Below are 19,424 nucleotides of genomic sequence, written 5' to 3'. Positions count from 1 at the left end.
TTGTCTGCCTAAACAGAAAAGCCACCAACCTGTCAAAACTAAACGCCACAGTCTTATTCAGTGTTTCTTCCAACAGGAGTCAAAACGTATTAGTCAAAATGTTATTCCTTCCAACCACCACCACTACCGCACCCCCCCACCCCAACTCTGCTTTCACCTGATGATAAGAATGTGGAATTTGAGACAATTCAGGATTACTAAAGACGTGCAATCACTGGAGCAATGCATTCTGGGACTGCTTTGAGGTCAAGGCAAAGTCAAGTGTCTTTAATAACACAGAGCTGGGGAGGGGGGGCGGGGGGGCGCGGCTGGAGGGGATGGAGCAAAGTTCAATTGTATGTGCAAAATTAAATTCCTCCCTGTTAAAGCCAACTTCTGCAATGAGCAATTTATTTTTTCACTCAAAGTATCAATTTGATCTTAATTACTCAGCGTCAGGAGCTCCCCCAATGCAAAACTCTCATGGCTCTGGCTCATCAACAGCTCTTCATTTATTTAACTAGCAGCGTGAAATCATGAATGTGTTCTATCAAAGAGCAAAGATTACCCCTCCCCCACATTGGTAAAGGCAGCAGCAAAACAGTACCTATTACTGCATTAGAGAAATACTTCCATTCCCCACACAAACCATCCTTACGGCCTTCCAGTTGGTCCATTGATTTACTGATCAATTAGTGCTAAATTATGGGCAGTTCTTTTTAGACGCTATGGACCCACACCCATTGTGAATGGAGTTGAAGACGTCCCAACTCAATTCAGTTAAAGAACAGAAATGTTTGGTTTATTAGGCTGGAATGGGTTTAAACCAGGGTTCCACAAGTTGCAGAGATAGGGTCCAGGGCTCATTGGGAGACAGTCACCATTAGTAATTTCTTCACGTATAAAGCCAATTTGCAGGATTAGTCATTGTGGCTTGGAATGTCATAATTGCCTTTTTAAGAACCGCCCATAATCGTCACCAAGGGGAATCCCTAACCAATGCCAACAAGGCCACAATCAAAATAAAGAGCCAGCCATGTCTGCAGCAGTAATGAACATGGGAGAGTCTTTTTTTTTAGATTCATACATGGGACGTGGGCATCGCTGCTTAGGCCAGCATTTATTGCCCATCCCTAAATGCCCTTCAACTGAGTGTCTTGCTCGGGTATTTAAGGGGGCATTTAAGAGTCAACCACATTGCTGTGGGTCTGTAGTTACATGCAGGTCAGACCAGGTAAGGACGGCAGATTTCCTTCCCTAAAGGACATTAGTGAAGCAGATGGTTTTTTCTGATAATCAGCAATTCTTTTTTTAGTGGTCACCATTAGACTTTCAGTCCAGATTTTTATTGAGTTCAAATTCCACCATCTGCCATAGTGGAATTCGAACCTGGGTCCCCAGAACATTACTGGCAGAGCCCGCAGCTTCACTACTAATCAAAGAGATGCACTTCTTCCTTTCTAATGGTACATCAATCACATATCACAAAAAAATCTTTCCCCACCTTAACTGAGGAAACTTCTTTCCCCTCCCTCCAATTTGTCTTCCTGATTTCCCCGTTGAGAAACAGGCTCCACATTCTCATTAAAGAGGCCATCGTACGGTGAGTAGTTCAAACACAACCAGTGGAGAGCACTGCTAAGTCCGACCTTGCCTGTGTATATCATGGGCGTGGAAAGCAGAGGCTTTCCTTCTGGTTGCTCCATGTTATCGACCTTAGAAATGATGTGCATCATTTCTCATACTTCTAACATGACAGGTTGTGTTCACAACTTACCTTTACATTGCACGTCCAACATTCTCTGCTGCATACAGCCTGAGGAGTTTTACATGGGTTCCAGCCCCTCGGTGTACTATGGCCAGAGGGCCTTCGACAGTGGTCTTTTTCCACTGAACGTTTGCAGCAACTGCCTCAAGCTTTCCTGCATCCCTCAGATGGTGGATCCTGTCAGATGGTTCCCTGAGCACTCCGTCAGTCATTTGGCAGAATGTCCCATCACTTCAAACATGCTTCCAAGATGCATCTTGGCTGGCCAGTGAGAAAGGCCCTCCCTGTCAGATCCTTCCTGGAGTCTCTCCCCCTCCACACAGAGTTGTCGAGGCGGCTGCGCTGGGGAAGAAACCATCGTCCACCTCCTTCTGGAATGTGCCTTTGCAAAGCAAGTCTGGAAAAAGATGCAGTGGTTTTTGTCGAGGTTCATCCTGAGCAGCTCCTTGAGGCAGCACTCTGTTCCATGGGCCATTCTGAGGGACACACACTGAGATAAATATTAATTGTTACTGGAAGACCATTAGCTCAGTGAAAGATGCTCCTTGGCATGCCTGAAATTTGCTGATCTTCCAGTGCAAAGAGTTGTTGACAATCGAGGGTGATTTTGTTTACAGCTTTCCCCCCCTTTATCTAGAGATTTGTACATTGTATCCCTGCAAGCATGGTCAATTCTCAAGTGTCAGAAAAAGTGGAATATGACCGGGTGACTGCCATGGCACATCAGTGGGGTACGGGTCAGACCAGCGCCATGTAGAACACCACCAAGAGACTGCTCAGCTGATAACATTCTTACTAATAAAGAGAGAACATCACTTCCACATGCCCAGTCTCACTGTGGCTAAATGCTCCATCCAGTTTTGGACACATATCCAAGCCCTCCAAATCATATCCTCAGCGCCTTCAGATGGTCTAACCTGATGGTGAAGGGGACAAAGGATCTGTTGGCGCAGTTCCAAAAGAACCTATTATCTGTACGATTTCATTCAATGAAATGGACATGACACTGGGAGAATTTCCCCTACTCCACTTCAAATTAAATCTGTTACATCAGCCTGAGGAAGCAAATGGGGTTAACACCTCATTGGAAAGACAGTATCTCAGACAGTGCAGTAGTCCCTTGATACCGTCCTGGAGTTTCAGCCTAGATTGTCTGCTGTCATCCCCAAATTCAGAATTGAACGCACAATGTTACAACACAAAGGAGGGAGTGTTACCACTGAGTCCAGGCTGACACTGAAGTGAAACAAATTGTTTAGTAATCCATGATTTGCCACACTCTTTTCCTCTTGGTTAATTGTACATATGTATTTAATGTTGTTAGGATTTGCCAGGCAAGCTCCACATTAAGGAATTAATAGACGGTGCCAATTTTTGACACTTTTCGGGAATCAAAAATAAGGAGTTTGAAATTAGCAGTCCCATTTCTTTCAGACATTCCAGCTTTCCCAGAACAAAAGGTCACATAACACGTCCTCCTCAAGGGCCAAATCCCTGCAACTTGCCAGCAGCAGGAACTGGGACTTCATTCTCTGCATTTCCCTGTACTCCTGAACGCAAAAAAAGGACATCCGTTGTTTAGTCAACCATTGTAATATTGAGATAAAAGCAAAAAACTGCAGATGCTGGAAATCCAAAACAAAAATACCTGGAAAAACTCAGCAGGTCTGACAGCATCTGCGGAGAGGAACACAGTTAACGTTTCGAGTCCGTATGACTCTTCAACAGAATTAAGGAAAAATAGAAAGGTGAAATATAAGCCCCCCATCACAACCCCCCCCCACCCCCCACCCCCCCCCCCAACCCCCCCACCACCCCCCCCCCCCCCCCCACCACCCCCCCCCCCCCCCCCACCCCCCCCCCCCCCCCCCCCCCACCCCCCCCCACACCCACCGTTAAACCAGCTTATATTTCACCTCTTTTCTACATTTCCTTAGTTCTGTTGAAGAGTCATTCGGACTCGAAATGTTAACTGTGTTCCTCTCTGCAGATGCTGTCAGACCTCCTGAGTTTTTCCAGCTATTTTTGTTTTTGTATTGTAATATTGAGGGTTTCCTCATTTCAGGTACTTTAACATATATATTGTGTATCGGACAATGTGTTAATGATGGTGCTTTAGAATCCCATGTATTTATAAACAAAGGTATTTGTTCTGTCAGTCTGTAATGTCATGGCCTATGTGGGAACATCTATCATTTCAAAGAGAAGTGGATACCACAGAGAGGAGTATGTTTGAAACCAGTACAAACGATTATTACCAAGGGAAGTCATTACTAGCCCCTGGTGTACATGCCAGTTCGAGGGCAGGTAGGGATTATAGGGGCCAAAGCCAGTTTACTGAAGTCCAGAAAAACAAGGCAGAGAAAGATTAACAATCGCTGTTCAGTTCAACAGGGGACGTGAGTGATGCATGAGGAACAGGAGGGTAAAAGAATTTGGAACTGTAGAAAATTCTCTCTTGGTAGAGGAAACCAAGTTCAGCAGGAATAATAAAAGCAGCACTGAAAATAGGTTTACCCAGCTCTACTTTGATTCATAACAGACTTTGTAATTCATCTAAGATAAAAACAAAAAAACTGCGGATGCTGGAAATCCAAAACAAAAACAAAAATAAAAATACCTGGAAAAACTCAGCAGGTCTGACAGCATCTACGTAGAGGAACACAGTTACTAATGTTAACTGTATTCCTCTCCGCAGATGCTGTCAGACCTGCTGAGCTTTTCCAAGTATTTTTATTTTTGGATTTGTTTTGTAATTCATCTCACTGACATCTTTGTATTTCACAAAACGTTAAATATTTTATTCAGCCCTTGATGATACAGAGACACCCGACTAAGGTAAATGCAACAACATTTGCGAACAGCGTCAAATGTTCAGACAGACTGGGGAACCCTACTGCATCGGTGAACAGGGCCTGTGAAAAGATTTCCTTTCCGTTTATGATGAATGAGGTTTTTGGAGCAGGCGAATATGGTTCAGGGCAGAAAGACTCAGGTCTAAATATGGCAATGCCAGCTCATGTCTGAAACAAGTGTAAAGATGCAACAGGAATGCAGGAAGACTGGAGAGAAACATACAGTTGCTCCGTTGCTGACATGAGTAGTCCATAAGCAAAGACCAGGCATGTAGCACAGTAAGACTTGCATCACTCTTCACCCAGGGTACGCTAGCACAGTGGTTATATCACAGGACCAGTAACCTAGAGCCTGAGAAAATAATCCATTAGGACATGAGTTAAAATCCCACCAGGAATTTGGATTCAGTTTACATTCAGTTCAGGAAACAAAACGTCGGTATCAGGAAAAGTGATTGTGAAGCTGCTGGGTTCTCAGAAAATAAAACTCAACTGGCTCACTAATAACCTTTAGGGGAAGGAAACCTCATTTGTAACTCCAGTCCTACATCAGCATGATTAGCTTGCAGCTGTCCTCTGAAATGACCAAGCAAGCTATTTAGTTGTTTTATCCCCGACCAGCTGTTCAAAAGGCCCACCGCTATCTTCTCAGGGCAATAAATGCCAGCCATATCCTCCGATCAATGGAGAATCAGAGACAAGAGGGCTGTCTCCAAGTGCAATGATTTAATTGTGCAGCCACACATCTGCTGATTGAAGTGGAGCCCGGAGACCGAGCAACAGAACCTCTTGTGAAGTGCAGACCTCTTACAGAGCCAACCCAGGGGGCTTGTAGTTTCCTTTATATTCAATATTTGCAGCCTCTTACAAACACTTAGCAGGCACAGAAAACTAAAACAGTAAATGAAAATACATCTTGCAGCTCCTCTTCTCGAGTATCGCCATGGCAGAGTAATGTGAACCAGGCACAAGTGATCATTAGTGGAATCTGCTAAAACAGTTACACTTGATGACTATACTAATTAACTGTGCCGAGTACTCGGTTCTTTAGTTTCCCACATTAGTGGGGCATTATATTATCTACAGAAGACCACAAGATTTTCAAAGTTACAGGAGCCTTTCACTGGGCAAAAGGGAAAGCACATACATGGCAGAAGGCATCCACAATTGATACAATCTGTATCTAACCACTCCAGTAAACCTTTGTCAGAAGGAGGCTCTGAAGAACAGTTTGTTGGCAAGCAGCTTACTCTCCTAGAACAGCAAATAATTATCTCTCGACCAACATGAAAAAAAAGGCGATCCAGTAATTTACTTCATTACTGTGTGCAAATTGGCTACCTCATATCTGACACCTCAAAGAGACTACATTTCAAAAGTACTTCATTTGTCCTAAAATTCTTTGGTGAACCCTGAGGTCAGGAAAGGCCCTCTAGAAGTGCAAGCTTTTCTATCTTACTTTTTCTTTAGACATACAGCACAGTTCTGTCATTGCATATGGAGAATCTTACAGGTTTCAGATGGGAGCAGACTCTCAAGGAAGATTTTCAGCTCCTTACATATCTTGTGCGGGCATACGCCAACGTTCCCTCAATCGGTGTTCTCTTTGTGATGGGGTAACTTTGAGTTTAGCCTTTAAAAACTATGAAAGTTTTTGTACATATGTGGACAGTTGCATCTGAGCTCCTCATCCCAGCCATGCCAACGCAAGAAGGCATGGAGAAGGACCAGGCAAGAAGGGAAACGTGTTCAAAATTTGCACAGCTCCATCAGTCAGTCAAGAGTGCCAGATGCAGAGAGCTGCAAGTAGACTAGGTGGTGAATGGCCTCAGGGTGGTGGTGGGGGGAGGCTGGGGGAGAGGGCAAACATAGAACTTAGCATCAGTAAAAGAAAAAAGTCCCTAAATCGATTCCAATTGTCCAGAAGGATGGGGTCGATGTCACTTGGAGAAAGATATTGGACAGAAGTCAGGACGGAGCCCACTCTTAAACATCAGGGAATTCAACAGACATGTTTCAAACCAGAACAGACTGAGTTCTTACTGCATTTGCAATCTAATTCACAGCAGCACCGGCTACTGTTATTGCCTGTGAGGCTTAATATCACACTCACGCTCCTTGGGATAATTTCCCAGTAACGTTCAGGAATTAATATCAAAACTAAAAGAGTTGGAAATTCAATACATGGAAAAATAGAAATAGGTGGATAAGAGAGTGAAGAATGCTGACTGGAAATTATTGGGCCCACTCCAACAATCTGTCATACACAAGCGCAGAGATTAATTGCAGTTTGCTCCATTTCATCATTTTCATCAAGTTCAGACTGTAACAGAACCTCACTGACCGGCTTAAACAATCCGTCAGTGACACAGAGCAGTGGCACACTCTCTCATTCTTAGTCCTGGCTAAAGGTAATTGTGTACATATTAAATAATATAAGTTACCTGGACAGCACACTGAGGTCAAATTCTTTCTAAGAGCGCAGAAGAAAAACAATGGTTTTTGAATTTTAACCTTCCAAGAGACAATGCTGTCTACAAAAGTACCTGTTTGTAAAACAAAATAAGTGCACTGAATTAGAACTGTTGTTTACCTTTTTTAAAAATGGATATGAAATCCTGGTATTTCCTCCCTGTTCCCACCCTAAGTCTAGCTGAGGGAGTGTATGGATGAGTGATTCACTCTCGAGCCTCAGGCATAGGGGCTCCAAGTTGCCTACCAGATACAGACAACCAGGAAGACTAGTTAACTCTTGATCAGTTGACATTATAAAAGAGGGCCTGCATCAGTACTTGAAGAAAGGGTTTAAGGGTTGTAGAAATATATTAACCAGGTTTTTGAAGACTGTGAAGGATGTAGCAACACAAAGCAGCTTAGGCCGAGAATTCCAAAGTGCAGGAGCTCAGTAGCTTTAAGATCTAGGGATGGGGGAGGGGAATAGAAGGATCATTAAACAGGCAGCACAGTAATCCAGAGTAAGAGGGACAATGGAAACAACCTGAGATAAATATGGAAGATTCCTCATTCAGCAATGCAGGTATTGAAAACATGGAGATTTTGAAATAGATTCAGTGGAGCATGAAGGTAATGAATGGGGTAAAAGGAGTGCAAGACTTTATGCGAGACAGCACCCAAGTTGCAAACTTTAAGGTTCTCTGAGATACTCATAGAATTGTTGGCTATCCCTCGTTAGTGAGGGTTATTGTCTTCTGTGAGTGAGTTAGTGCTGTAGATGGGCAATCATCTGGGGATAGAACAAGTTCATTTAGGCATGGAGCTGAAAACTCACCTTGGGTGAAATAGAATAAGTGTCCTTCATAATTAAATGTAAGCCATGGCTCAGATGGTAACACTCTAGCTTCCAAGTCAGAAGGTGGTAGATTCAATGCCCATTCCAGAGACTCGTAAAATCTACACTAACACTCCAGTGCAGTACTGAGGGAGTGCTGTGCTGTCAGAGGTGCTGTCTTTCAGATGAGACATTAAACTGAGACCCTATCTTCCTCTCAGGTAAATATAAACATCTCATGGGATTACTCGAAGAAGAGCAGAGGAGTTCTCCCCAGTTTCCAAACCAATACATATATCACCTATCTCACTCAAACAGATTATCTAGTAATTATCACATTGCTGCTTGTGTGCAAATTGGCTGATGTGTTTCTGACATTACATTATTTCCTAAATTTTGTGGATTATGAAAGATGAAATGGTCTCAGCATCCAAAGGGTTAACACTGTTTATAATGGCACAGATGGTGCACAAGGAGAGAAGATTGTAAAGTCCACATGGAAATTATATTGATAACACTGTAACTGGAACCCTTGTAAAGTTAATGTTAAGGGAAGATTTATGAAAATAAATGACTATTTGTATAAATGAATTAATGACTCATAAGCAATCTAGCTGATATTCCTGAAATACCAGATAGAACAGGATTGTTTTTCCATCCCCCATAAACTAGTACATAGATTTCTATCAGAACCTGTTTATGCTATGTTAACTTTCTTTAAAAAGGTGAACAAATACTGAAGACTGAAGTTAAGCCTAGATGCAGATGTTCAAATCTAATCATTTTTGGAGAGTTACTTCCCTCCAGGTGGTGAAGTAAACCAAACACATTCCCCTCATTTCACAGCTTTCTACATAGTCTCACAAAAGTAACGAACTCAATAGGCTTCCCCCTTGTGTATACTTTCACCTGTCCAAACATGGTCAAATACTAGATGGGAAAAGGTGTCTGCAAGTCTAGAAACAGGTGGAATATTAGGGCCAATAATACATTGACAGTGCAGGATTTCACACACCCGTTACCAGGTCCTCCGATTTGATGGGCACTGATTACAGCTGATGAGAGATCTGGGCTAGCGAGCTCGTGTACAAACTGGCATGTGAAGTTCCCATAACAATAGCATGTACCCAGGCAACCTGTCCCATAGTGTGAGATTACACTAAACAATATGGAAGAATAATGAAAAATCAAAAGGCTCAAATATGAGATTTCCAATCCAAACCACCCTAAAAGGAAAGGCACGGGCTTGATTTCAACTCTACGGCTAACTGGGTTTGAGATAATTGGATATATTTTTGGAAGATAGTGAAGTTTGCAGAGAGTGGGGAGAAGTAACTAGTGAGTTAAACCTATAAAGGGAAAGATTTCTTGAGATCGAAAGCAGTGTTATCTAATTTATTAGCCACTGGCCACATGTGACTAATTGGGAATCCAGATGTGGCTAATTGCATTTCTGATCAGTAAACAGACAATGAGTAATAGATATCATCAGTGGGTATGTGATCTCAATAGTCATTCACATGCCTGGATCTTTAACCTTTTTTGTGTGGTGGTAGGTAAAATGCTAAGATTAAAAACAGTGTGTGTAAATGTTTTTGATCATTGTGAGTTCCTCAGTTATTGAATGGTGGCAGATGTTAAGTAAATACACACACACACCTGGTGTACATTTACCTGTATTGTGAGTGTACATAAGCAGTTTTCTACTAAAATTAGTGCATGAGGCTAAGCAGTGTTGCTGTCATCATGCTTGTGGCTAGTCAGTGGTATCTGATGTATAAACACTGATGTCATGTCTTTTATTCCTAAATATTTCCATACTGTAACTAATTAAATTGAAGGCAGAAGAACATTGTAATCCATATAGAGCAGGTTCCCGTGTTTTATAAATGACCGAGTGAATGTGCTGGTGTTAAACTGCAGTATTGAAAACCCTTCATGGTTTTTTTTAGAAACAATATGTAAACTTTATCAGGCAGTTGTATGAGTTAACATTTTGGGACCGTAAGACTGAAGAAGAGTCATACAGACTGGAAATGTTAAACTTAGTTTCTCTCTCCACAGATGCTGCCAAACCTGCTGAGTTTTTCCAGCATTTTCTGTCTTCATTATAGTTGTATACAATTGCTGTGCTATTCGTGACAATTCAATAAAACGGTTAAGAGGAAGATTTTAAAAATTACAGGGCTTGTTGGAAATAGTGCAATGTTGCAAATGATGCCTGAGAGAACAAGGGTTTTTTCCCACCATTCCTCATCCCTTGCTCCCCCCACCTCCCTAAGTGAGTTCCTGATCTCCCACCATTTTATCATGGGGGAGTGCGGAGAGGTGGGGAAAAAGGAAATCAGAAGCGTAAGTCAGCAGCAGGCTGGTCTGAGATAGCGCAACATACAATAAATCCTCCCTTAAAGTTGTAGCTGAATTTCTGAAAAGTGCAACTTTAAGTGGAACAACTTTAAGTGAATCAGATTTTCCCATTACAACCTATGAACAAGCTGTAGTTAGGTTCAACAGAAACTTTATCAAAAAAATTAAAATATTATAACCTGTAAGTTGAAACAATGTACATTCCTAAATTCCTACATTCATAAATTAAATACTGTATATACTCAAGTAATGGTCAATCTCGTGCAAAAGTCAAATCCTAACTTTTGGACAAAATTCCAAACTCTTTCTACTTACCACCCCCTCGCTGCTGATGTCAAACTCGCCCTGGTGCAAAACTACTCACTGACTGAATCATAGAATAGCCCACCATTGAAGGCGGCTGTTCCGCTCCTCGTGTCTGCTCACATCAACATGTGATGTCAAGGCTGCCACCTCAATGGTGCATGCTTATGTTCCCGCCAATCCTGCCTTCTAATATGGCAACAAGATATCAAGAAGGAATAGCAGATACTCAGCCGAGTTTAAATCTAGAAGTCATTGAGATTACAGAGCAGACAAATAATCTGTAGCAGCTAGAGAATTCAAGATATCAGAGAAACTGTTAAGAGATTGGACAAAGCTTGCTACACAGCTTAGGGAGATGCCCAAGAATGCCTAAGAAGTCTCTGATCTGGGCACTCTGGAGCAGTGAGAGGGTGAATTTCAACCACTCGTGATAATACTCGTGTAATACTTGTGATATTACTCGTGTAAAAGTCAACCCCCTACTTTTTGGCTAAAAATTTCACCTTAGAAACTTAACTTGTACATGAGTACATACGGCAACTTTTAGAATAAAACAGATTTAAAAATATAAAAGAAATATGCTAACTCTTTCTACTTCCCTCCCATTCACCGCTTCCGTCTCCCGGTCCCTCCCTCTCGCCTTCTCTCCCACAGGTCAACCCTCCCACTTGCCACCTCTCTCCCCTGAACCCTTGCTGCAAGGGAGGGTTTGCAGAGGGGCAGTGAGAGGGAGGAAGCGAGTGAGAGGAGTTGCGAGTGGGAGGGTTGGGGAGAGAGTCAGCGAGTGGGAGAGGCTGCTCGAAAAGGGTGCCATTCAGGTTACGTGACATTACCTTGGCCCCAGCACAAAACAACGCAATGCAGAAGTCCCAACACTAAGTATGCACACGAGCCCCATTATATCTGCAACACTAAAGCTGAACGAATGAGGTAACTTAAAACGAGGACTTGCCATACTGGCTGTTTAGTTTCTAAGACACCACACAAGGCAGAAAGAAACAGAAGGATATGCTGATAGGATTGGTGAAGTGGGTGGGAGGAGGCTCATGAAGGGCACAAACTCCAGCATGGATGAGTTGGGCCAAATGGCCTGTTTCTGTGCTATACGATCTATGTAATTACCCAGTTTGTCCACCTCACTTACACACTCACATTTGGTAATCAGACTGAAATGATGTCATCATTCTTTAAGTAAAGCGTGCTTGTTAAAATGAAATTGTACAAATATAATAATTGATGCAGAACACACAACAAATCCTAACAAAAATAATTTAAAACCATTGCTGAAGGATTCATAATAAATAATCCTGACTCGTGCTATTGAGTCCAGCAGAGGTTCTTTTCTTACTCTCAAAATCCCATAAGGACAAAAAGAGACAAGAGCAGGTGATTCTTCCTTTGTACTTCGCCAAGAAGCCTGACACTTCTTTATTCTCACCCCCAATCCTCAACTCCATCAGGCATCACCCTTCACCCCCAGGGTCAATTCCACAGGATAAATAAATGAGTGTTCAAGCAAGTTGATCCATAAAAGAAACAGACCTGGACAATAGACTTATTCAAGAAAACAAGCAATCCAATGATACCTACAGAAAATGAAAAGGAAATATTTTCCAAGTTTAAAATAAATATTAACCTTTTCTAAACTCCAGGTAAGTTTCTGTGACAAAGCATTAAAAGAAACTTAGACATTTGATATTTGTTTCCATTCATAGTAACAAATATTTATAGGATTATTAGAAATAGGAGTAGGACATTCAGCCCCTCATGTCTGTTCTACCTGTTAGATCATGGCTGATCTATACCTACATTCCATTTACCCACTTTGCTTCAACTTTTATGAGAGGCAAAAAGAAGGAGACAGCGGGATATTTATGGCTGTGATATAGAGAAGACGCAAGGTATTCTGAAAATGTTCAGTACTCAAGGGAATGTTCTTTAACAGATCTGCAAAGGCTACAAAGATTCCAGGCAAAGTGCGCTTGGGAGTGCAGGCTTCAGTCCAGGTAGTTTAAGTGCTTCCTGGCCACATATATCATCATCATCACTCAAACTTGGAAAAACAAATTGCCAAAAGTATCCTTTGCAAGTAACTCTCGGCCCCTTGTTAACTCAAACACTGTCATAGCTACATTCTCATGCTTCTAACTCATTTTGGAAGAAATATTTGTTTGCCCTTCCTAAACTTATTGCACATGCTAAGGAACGATGCACTGTTGCAGGTGCTGTCTTTCAGATAAGGCATTAAATCTGGGCCCCCTCAGCTCTGTCACATGGATGTAACATGGTACTATGTCAAAGTAGGGCAGGAGAGTTCTCCAGTGTGCTGGCCAATGTTTCTCACTCAACCAATATGATTAAAAAGGGATTATCTAGTCATGCATCTCACAGCTGTTTGTGATGCATTGTTATGTGCAAATTAGCTGTCGCATCTCTTGCATTACAATAGTGGCTTCACTTCAAAAGCACTGTCTGTGAATAGATATAGGACATCCCTAAAATGTGAAATGGTGCTATCTAAAATCCATGAAGAGTTTCCCCATACATGTCATTATTTGAGCTTCAGCTGAAGACAGGAATTCAGGGGCGAGAGAGAGCAGTTTCTGAAGCAGCTCTAAAACAACATCCTTTCAACAGGTTCGCGGGTTGAGAAAATGCACAAGGATTGGAAGAGAGGCTCATATCCCAGCTCCTGGCTCCACCTCAATATGGCCAGTGATAACCAATCCAAAACTTCTAATATTCCTTACAATGAAGTTTAGAAGCCTCAACAATATTGTAGCCAACGTGGGATGGGGATGACCACAACTTCAGGCACTTGGGCCATGGTAACGGACATTAAAACTCAGAAAAAGACTTATGTTTAAATATATACGGCACTTTTCACAACCATCAGATGTCTCAAAGTGTTATACAGCCAAAGTACTTTTTTGAAGTGCAGTCACTGTTGCCACGTAGGAAAATTATGAAGGGTCTAAGGTTTCAGCGATGGGAGGTCAAGGCACTGACCACTCTGAATCCTTTACATGACCCTTCACAATGCAGTCAGTCAATCAGAACATATAATGAAAATGGTCTATAAACACCACATGCAGAACACCTCTTCACAAACCAATGCTCTCCCAATATACTCCAATTCCAAAACCAGTATGGTGACAACAATCACTCCAGCAGATTTCAGACTGGAATAGGGCACAGGCAGTAAATTATTGTCATTAACTGCAAATTCCATATTTCAGCAGAAAAATACACACAACAATCATGCTGATGATAAAAGCAAAAAACTGCAGATGCTGAAAATCCAAAACAAAAACAAAAACACCTGGAGAAACTCAGCCGGTCTGGCAGCATCTGCAGAGAGGGACACAGTTAACGTTTCGAGTCCAAATGACCCTTCAACAGAACTAAGTAAAAATAGAAGAGAGGTGAAATAACGTTAACTGTGTCCCTCTCTGCAGAACAAAAACAGAATTACCTGGAAAAACTCAGCAGGTCTGGCAGCATCGGCGGAGAAGAATAGAGCTGACGTTTCGAGTCCTCATGACCCTTCAGCAGAACTGGTTCTGTTTTGGTTTTGGATTTCCAGCATTGGCAGTTTTTTGTTTTTATCCCTCTCTGCAGATGCTGCCAGACCTGCTGAGTTTCTCCAGGTATTTTTGTTTTAGTCATGCTGATGAATTGAGTACGGTATGTCAATTAATATTCTCAGATTGAATTCCAATTTTAAGAACTCACACAGAGCATATTGATAGATTTTCCAGTACTGACTCATTTTTGAAACCTGGTTGTAAACTGTAGTTTCAGTTTTCAATAGTGTCAAAGAGCAGTAGAAAATGCATCCTGTTGGTATCAAGTCACTTTCACCAGATGGTCTTTTCACACACAATCGTTAAGAGCTGTTCATTGAATACAATGTGTAAAGGTTGTATCATGGCCAGCAGTGAACTGTAACTCATTGATGACAATAACCACCAGTAACAGCATTTACCAAAGTGGCACATGCAACTCAAACATGTAAATATTGCTTGTGAAAATATTAACAGATAAACATTAAATGCTGAATGCATTCTTCTTCCACTATTTTTAACGAATTAAATAAAATGGTACCCAAATAAATGACATGGCAAGCTGTTAAATGTTTGTCTATTAACATTGCCAGTCTTTGTTACCAAGTCATTTTAAGTGCCAGTTTGGTTCATCTCTGCATTTATCTCTGAGCCAGATGGTTGTAGATTCAAATCACACTCCACAACTTGAGCATGTAACCCAGGCTAATTGTTAAATATAACATTGGGGAGGGGGGCAGGCAGGGGGGTACCACATTGTGAAATGTGTCATCTTTCAGATGAGATGTTAAACAGAAGACCAATTTGCCTTCTTCATTTGGATATAAAATATACTTTTTCAAAGAACAACTGTGTTCCAAACTTAGACATACATCATCATTCCTTCACTGTCGTTGGGTTGAAATACTGGAATTCTCTACAGTAATGTGGGTGTACTTTCACCATACAGACTACAGAGGTTCAAGTAGGTGGCTCACCACCACCTTCGAGGGCAGCGCAGGGTAGGCAATAAAGGTTGACCTTGTCAATGGAATCCACATCCTGAGCATAAATTAACATTCATCCTTCAGCCAATACAGTAGACAGATTTATCTCATTTCTGTCTGTGGGACCTGGCTAATGTGAAAACTGTCTGAACAATTATCTATAAAACAACTGAACCCAAAGTAATTCATTGGCTGAGAAGAGCCTTGGGTTTTTGCAAGAACCCGAAGCCTCTATGTAAATTCAATTCTAAGAGGTAAAATAATTTGCAATTTATATGACGCCTTGCACAACCTCAGGCCATGCCCAGGCACTCTACAGCCAACAGAGTACTTTTGAAGCGTAGTCACTGCTGTAAAGTAGGAAATGCAGCAGCTAATTTGCAATCAGCAAAATGCCAATAAACGGCAAATGTGATAACAATCAGATAATCAGTTTTTATGACGTTGATTGAGGGATAAATATTGACCAGGGCACTGCAGTGGACTGCCCTGCCCTTCAAAATAATACCACCTGAGAGAACAGAGGTGGCCTCCATTTAACATCTCTGTCCGAAAGACGACACCTCTAACGAGTGCAGTACTGAAGGAGTGCTGCTCTAAGTGTAAACCTCTACCTGCAAGATTTTGACTTGAATCTACAACCTTTGGACTGAGTGTTACCAGCTGAGCCTTGACTGGCAGTTTAGCAGGGCTGGAAATATAGGCAAGTAGGTTTGAGGACATAAAAAGGCAAGTGGCTGTGAAGGAGAATGTGCAGAGAGCTGGCAGCCCACAGTCAGCGCAATCTGCTTCCTTACCTTGGTGATGAGGAGGGGCTCCTTGTGCTCTCGTCCTCCTCGGAGGGTAAATCCCCAGGGCGCTCCCCCACTTAGGGCCACCGCCACGCAGCGCGACCCCTCGGTTACCCTCCGCTCCTTGGCCGGGAGCTGCTCGCCCATTGCCTGCTCCTCAGGGGCAGCCGCTCCCTTTGTGCGCACACCTTCCCCAGCCATGGGGAGAGGCCGGCTCCGGCTGCGGCTCCAGCCGCCACTTTCCGCACTCAGGAGCCGGCAGCGGCCAGCGACTCGCTTCGGCTCTCCCTGTGGCCGAGTGCAAGAGCTTCTGCTCGGAGTGGAAGGTGAATTCAGTGAGATTGGCAGCGACCCGGCACTGAGCTCTCACTCAGTGTGTCTGCTCGGTCCCCCGGGGGCAGCCAACAGCGCTGTACCTTCCACCTGCAAAACACAAGACTGGGACAACTTGCCAACAACTCCTCCCCTCTCCCTCAACACACAGCTATTCACTCACCCTGCTGGGCACTGCCACACACAGCAATACCAGCGCCGCATTCCCTTCCCACTCCACACAGCAGAGGGAGGTCATTCAGCCCGTCATGCTCGCTCGCCAACCCAATTAATCCCAACCCCGTGCCCACCCCCAACTTTGAGACCTTTCCTTCCCGCTTACTATTCAACCTGCTTCCAATACCCTTTCAGGCAGAACATTCCAGATCATAGCAACTTCCTGTATAAAAGTAAGAAAATTCTCCTCTGCTTCTTCTGCCTATTATCTTTGACTAGTCACCTCGATTCAGCTAGCACTGTTCAGATAAAAAGATTTTTAAAAGCCTCATCAGCCTGTAACTGGCCATCCTGATCTCTCCGTGGATCTCAGTCTAGGCAAACTCTCCTGGCTGTCTTCAAACTGGTGCCGTAGGTGTTATATGCCCACCTGGGAGGGCAGACAAGTCCTCGGTTTAACCTCTCCTCCAAAAGACAGCACCACCAACAGTGCAGCACTCCGTCGGCCGAGATTATGTGCTCAATTCTCTGGAGTGGAACTTGAACCCCTGAGCCACTCTGAGTTTAGAGTCCTGCTAACTGAGCCACGACTAACCCTCTGTACCTCAGCACAAGAGGCTCCATGTGGCTTTGGGCAAAGTTAAGCTTCATAAAAGACAACACCTGGGTTTGCTGCTAAAATTCCTTACAGAAAGATTGGAAGTTTTTGAGTCTGCAAACAACAGTAACAACCACTGTTAATAACTGCATTTGTACAGCACCTTTTAAATGTAAAAAAAAATTCCCAAGATGATACACAGAGGTGCAGGGTCAAAAAGATGGAATCTGGGCCAAGCAAGGAGGGAATGTGCAGAGAATTACCTCCTTCTGTGCTCAGCACAGAAACTGGCTATTCAGATCAACATGTCCATGTTGGTTTTATGCTTCACACAAACCTCCTGTTCCAATCCCAATTAACCCTTTCAGCAGAACCTTCCAGTCCCTTCTACCTCATGTTATTACCTAGTTGTCCTTTAAATCCAATTTTGATACTCACTTTAACTCCTTGTAGCTAGTTACACAGTCTAATTACGCTCTGGATAATGAAGTTTCTCCTGAATATTAAGAGAGGCAACAAAACCTTAGTCAATGAGGTGGATTTGAAAAAAAAAGAGAAGCGAGGGAATTTCAGAGCTTAGGTTCTGGACAGCTGAAGGCCCAGCTGGCAAAGGTGGGGCAAAAGAATTGGGGGCATACAAAAGGCTAGTGCCAGATGTTATGACCCTAGACCAGGCTCCTAAGTTGTTGATAGGATCCGGTTAGGGACTGATAATGTTCTGTTTAAAGTGGACAAAGTTTGAGATTCAAGACACCTGCTAAGAGAATAAATCCGCAAGAGTCCACGGGTTTGACAAAACTACAATAACTTTGAATAGACAAGGTCAGAAAGATAAAACCATTTACAATATCTACCTTAAATTCTAATATTCAGGGTTAATATGAGGTACATGTGAAATAATGTGAATGAACAGGCCATTGGGGGTCAAACAGTACACATTACACATTAAATGGCAGATGCGACCAAGACAGATTCATGGATTTCTCAACCATTGCCCGGACGCTAGCAAACACTGTGAGTCAACCAATCTCATTGAAACTCTGTCTCTCTCACGAGGGATTCCAGTCTTCAGCTTTGAATACCTAACCTGGAAATTCTCTCCAAAAGTCAATCCAACTTGGACACTCTCAAAGACAGCTGACTTTGCAGGGTTTCAATCTTATCTCCCATGATCCCATTCCCCTGGATTCCAAAGTATACCCTCCAATACCAACTCACAAGCACTACTTCAGCTCTTCGGCCACGCTCAGCAGAACACGACTGCTCCAAAGGGACACCTTCACCCCAAGGGCCCACAGCAAGGAGTCACCAACCTTCTACTGTCTCCTTGGATCTACAGGGCTTCTCCTGAACCTTCTTCACTTCAAGTCTGCTTTTCCTACTTGGATTCTCTTTCTCGGCTCCTCTCTTTTTACATTCCCTGGGACCCCCTCCTGTCCCTGCCCGCTGTCAGGGACTTTTCTTTTGGGAACCTCTCCCTATCCCTTTCTTGGGGGTCTTGCCTTCAATGGCACTCTGCTCCTGGTCTCATGACCTGGGGTTTCGTGCTGTTTCCCTTTTGGTGCAGGTGTGTTGCGCATGTCCTTGGCCCAAAGATGCTGAATTGTGCAGGTGCAGCCCGCTCTCGGCCTGCGTGTGCATGGAAACTCTGAGGTTGGTCGGGACTTGGAATTCCCAACCTCTGCTCTTAACTCCATGGTAAGTCTGGCTTTCATAACACAGAGAAACAAGACTGTTGGAGCAGGACTGTACAACAGGAAGGGAAGGAGGGATTGTACACCACGGTCACTGCAACAGAGGAGAGAAGTCATGATTTTAAAGAGAGCCACTTCACTACTGTGCCAGAAGCAGAACCTGATTGGCAAGTTCAAACATGGAGTTCCAGGAAAGACAGGCAAGGATTTGGGAGGCAACATATTCAAAACTTGTTTGGAGATGATAAAGATTGGAGATGGGACAGTACCTGGCAAAGCCACAGCAGTCAAGGGTCTTTTTTTGAGAATGCGTCAAAGATGGTAGTTTTGAAATGGAGGGGCTGAGTACCCAAGGAGAGGGAACTATTAACAATATCAGCTAACAAGGAGGAACGGGAATAGGGTCAGGAGAGCAGGAAGTGGGTCTCAGTGACAAGAGCTCGTAGAGGGCAAGAGGGGAAATAGGATGGGAGAACCTCAGTTAGATGACCTAGGGCAACAAAGGGATGTGGCAGTGGCGGCTGAACGGATTAAGTAAGGAACAAAGAAACCACAAGTTCCTCACTAGAGGTGATGGAGGAGGGAACTGGGTCATGGAGAAAAGAATCCAGAGGTTATCTTTGCATTCCAGGATGATCCTGGAGTAGCGAGTAGTTTTAGCAGGGAAAACAGTGCCAGATGGTATGAAGTGGTCGAGCCTGGTATGGCAATGAATAGTCAAATCAGTTATACACCA

General features: G+C 43.2%; 1 protein-coding gene across 2 annotated transcripts in view; it reads right to left on the bottom strand.

Moving 5' to 3' along the window:
• Nucleotides 1-16,336, bottom strand: part of shroom2a (shroom family member 2a) — a 247,364-nt gene extending 231,028 nt beyond the window's left edge. Inside the window, exon 1 of one of the 2 annotated variants that reach the window (XM_041211557.1) lies at nt 15,914-16,336. In XM_041211557.1, coding sequence (XP_041067491.1) covers nt 15,914-16,108 — 195 coding nt within the window. In that variant the 5' untranslated portion in view covers nt 16,109-16,336. The remainder of the gene's footprint in view (nt 1-15,913) is intronic. The other variant, XM_041211560.1, reaches the window with a different exon arrangement.
• Between the last annotated feature and the right edge of the window lie 3,088 nt (nt 16,337-19,424).

The sequence above is a fragment of the Carcharodon carcharias genome, chromosome 18 (assembly GCF_017639515.1).
Source record: "Carcharodon carcharias isolate sCarCar2 chromosome 18, sCarCar2.pri, whole genome shotgun sequence".
Classification (NCBI taxonomy): domain Eukaryota; kingdom Metazoa; phylum Chordata; class Chondrichthyes; order Lamniformes; family Lamnidae; genus Carcharodon; species Carcharodon carcharias.
Note: the sequence above shows the minus strand (reverse complement) of the source record. Positions and strands in the feature narration are given on the sequence as shown.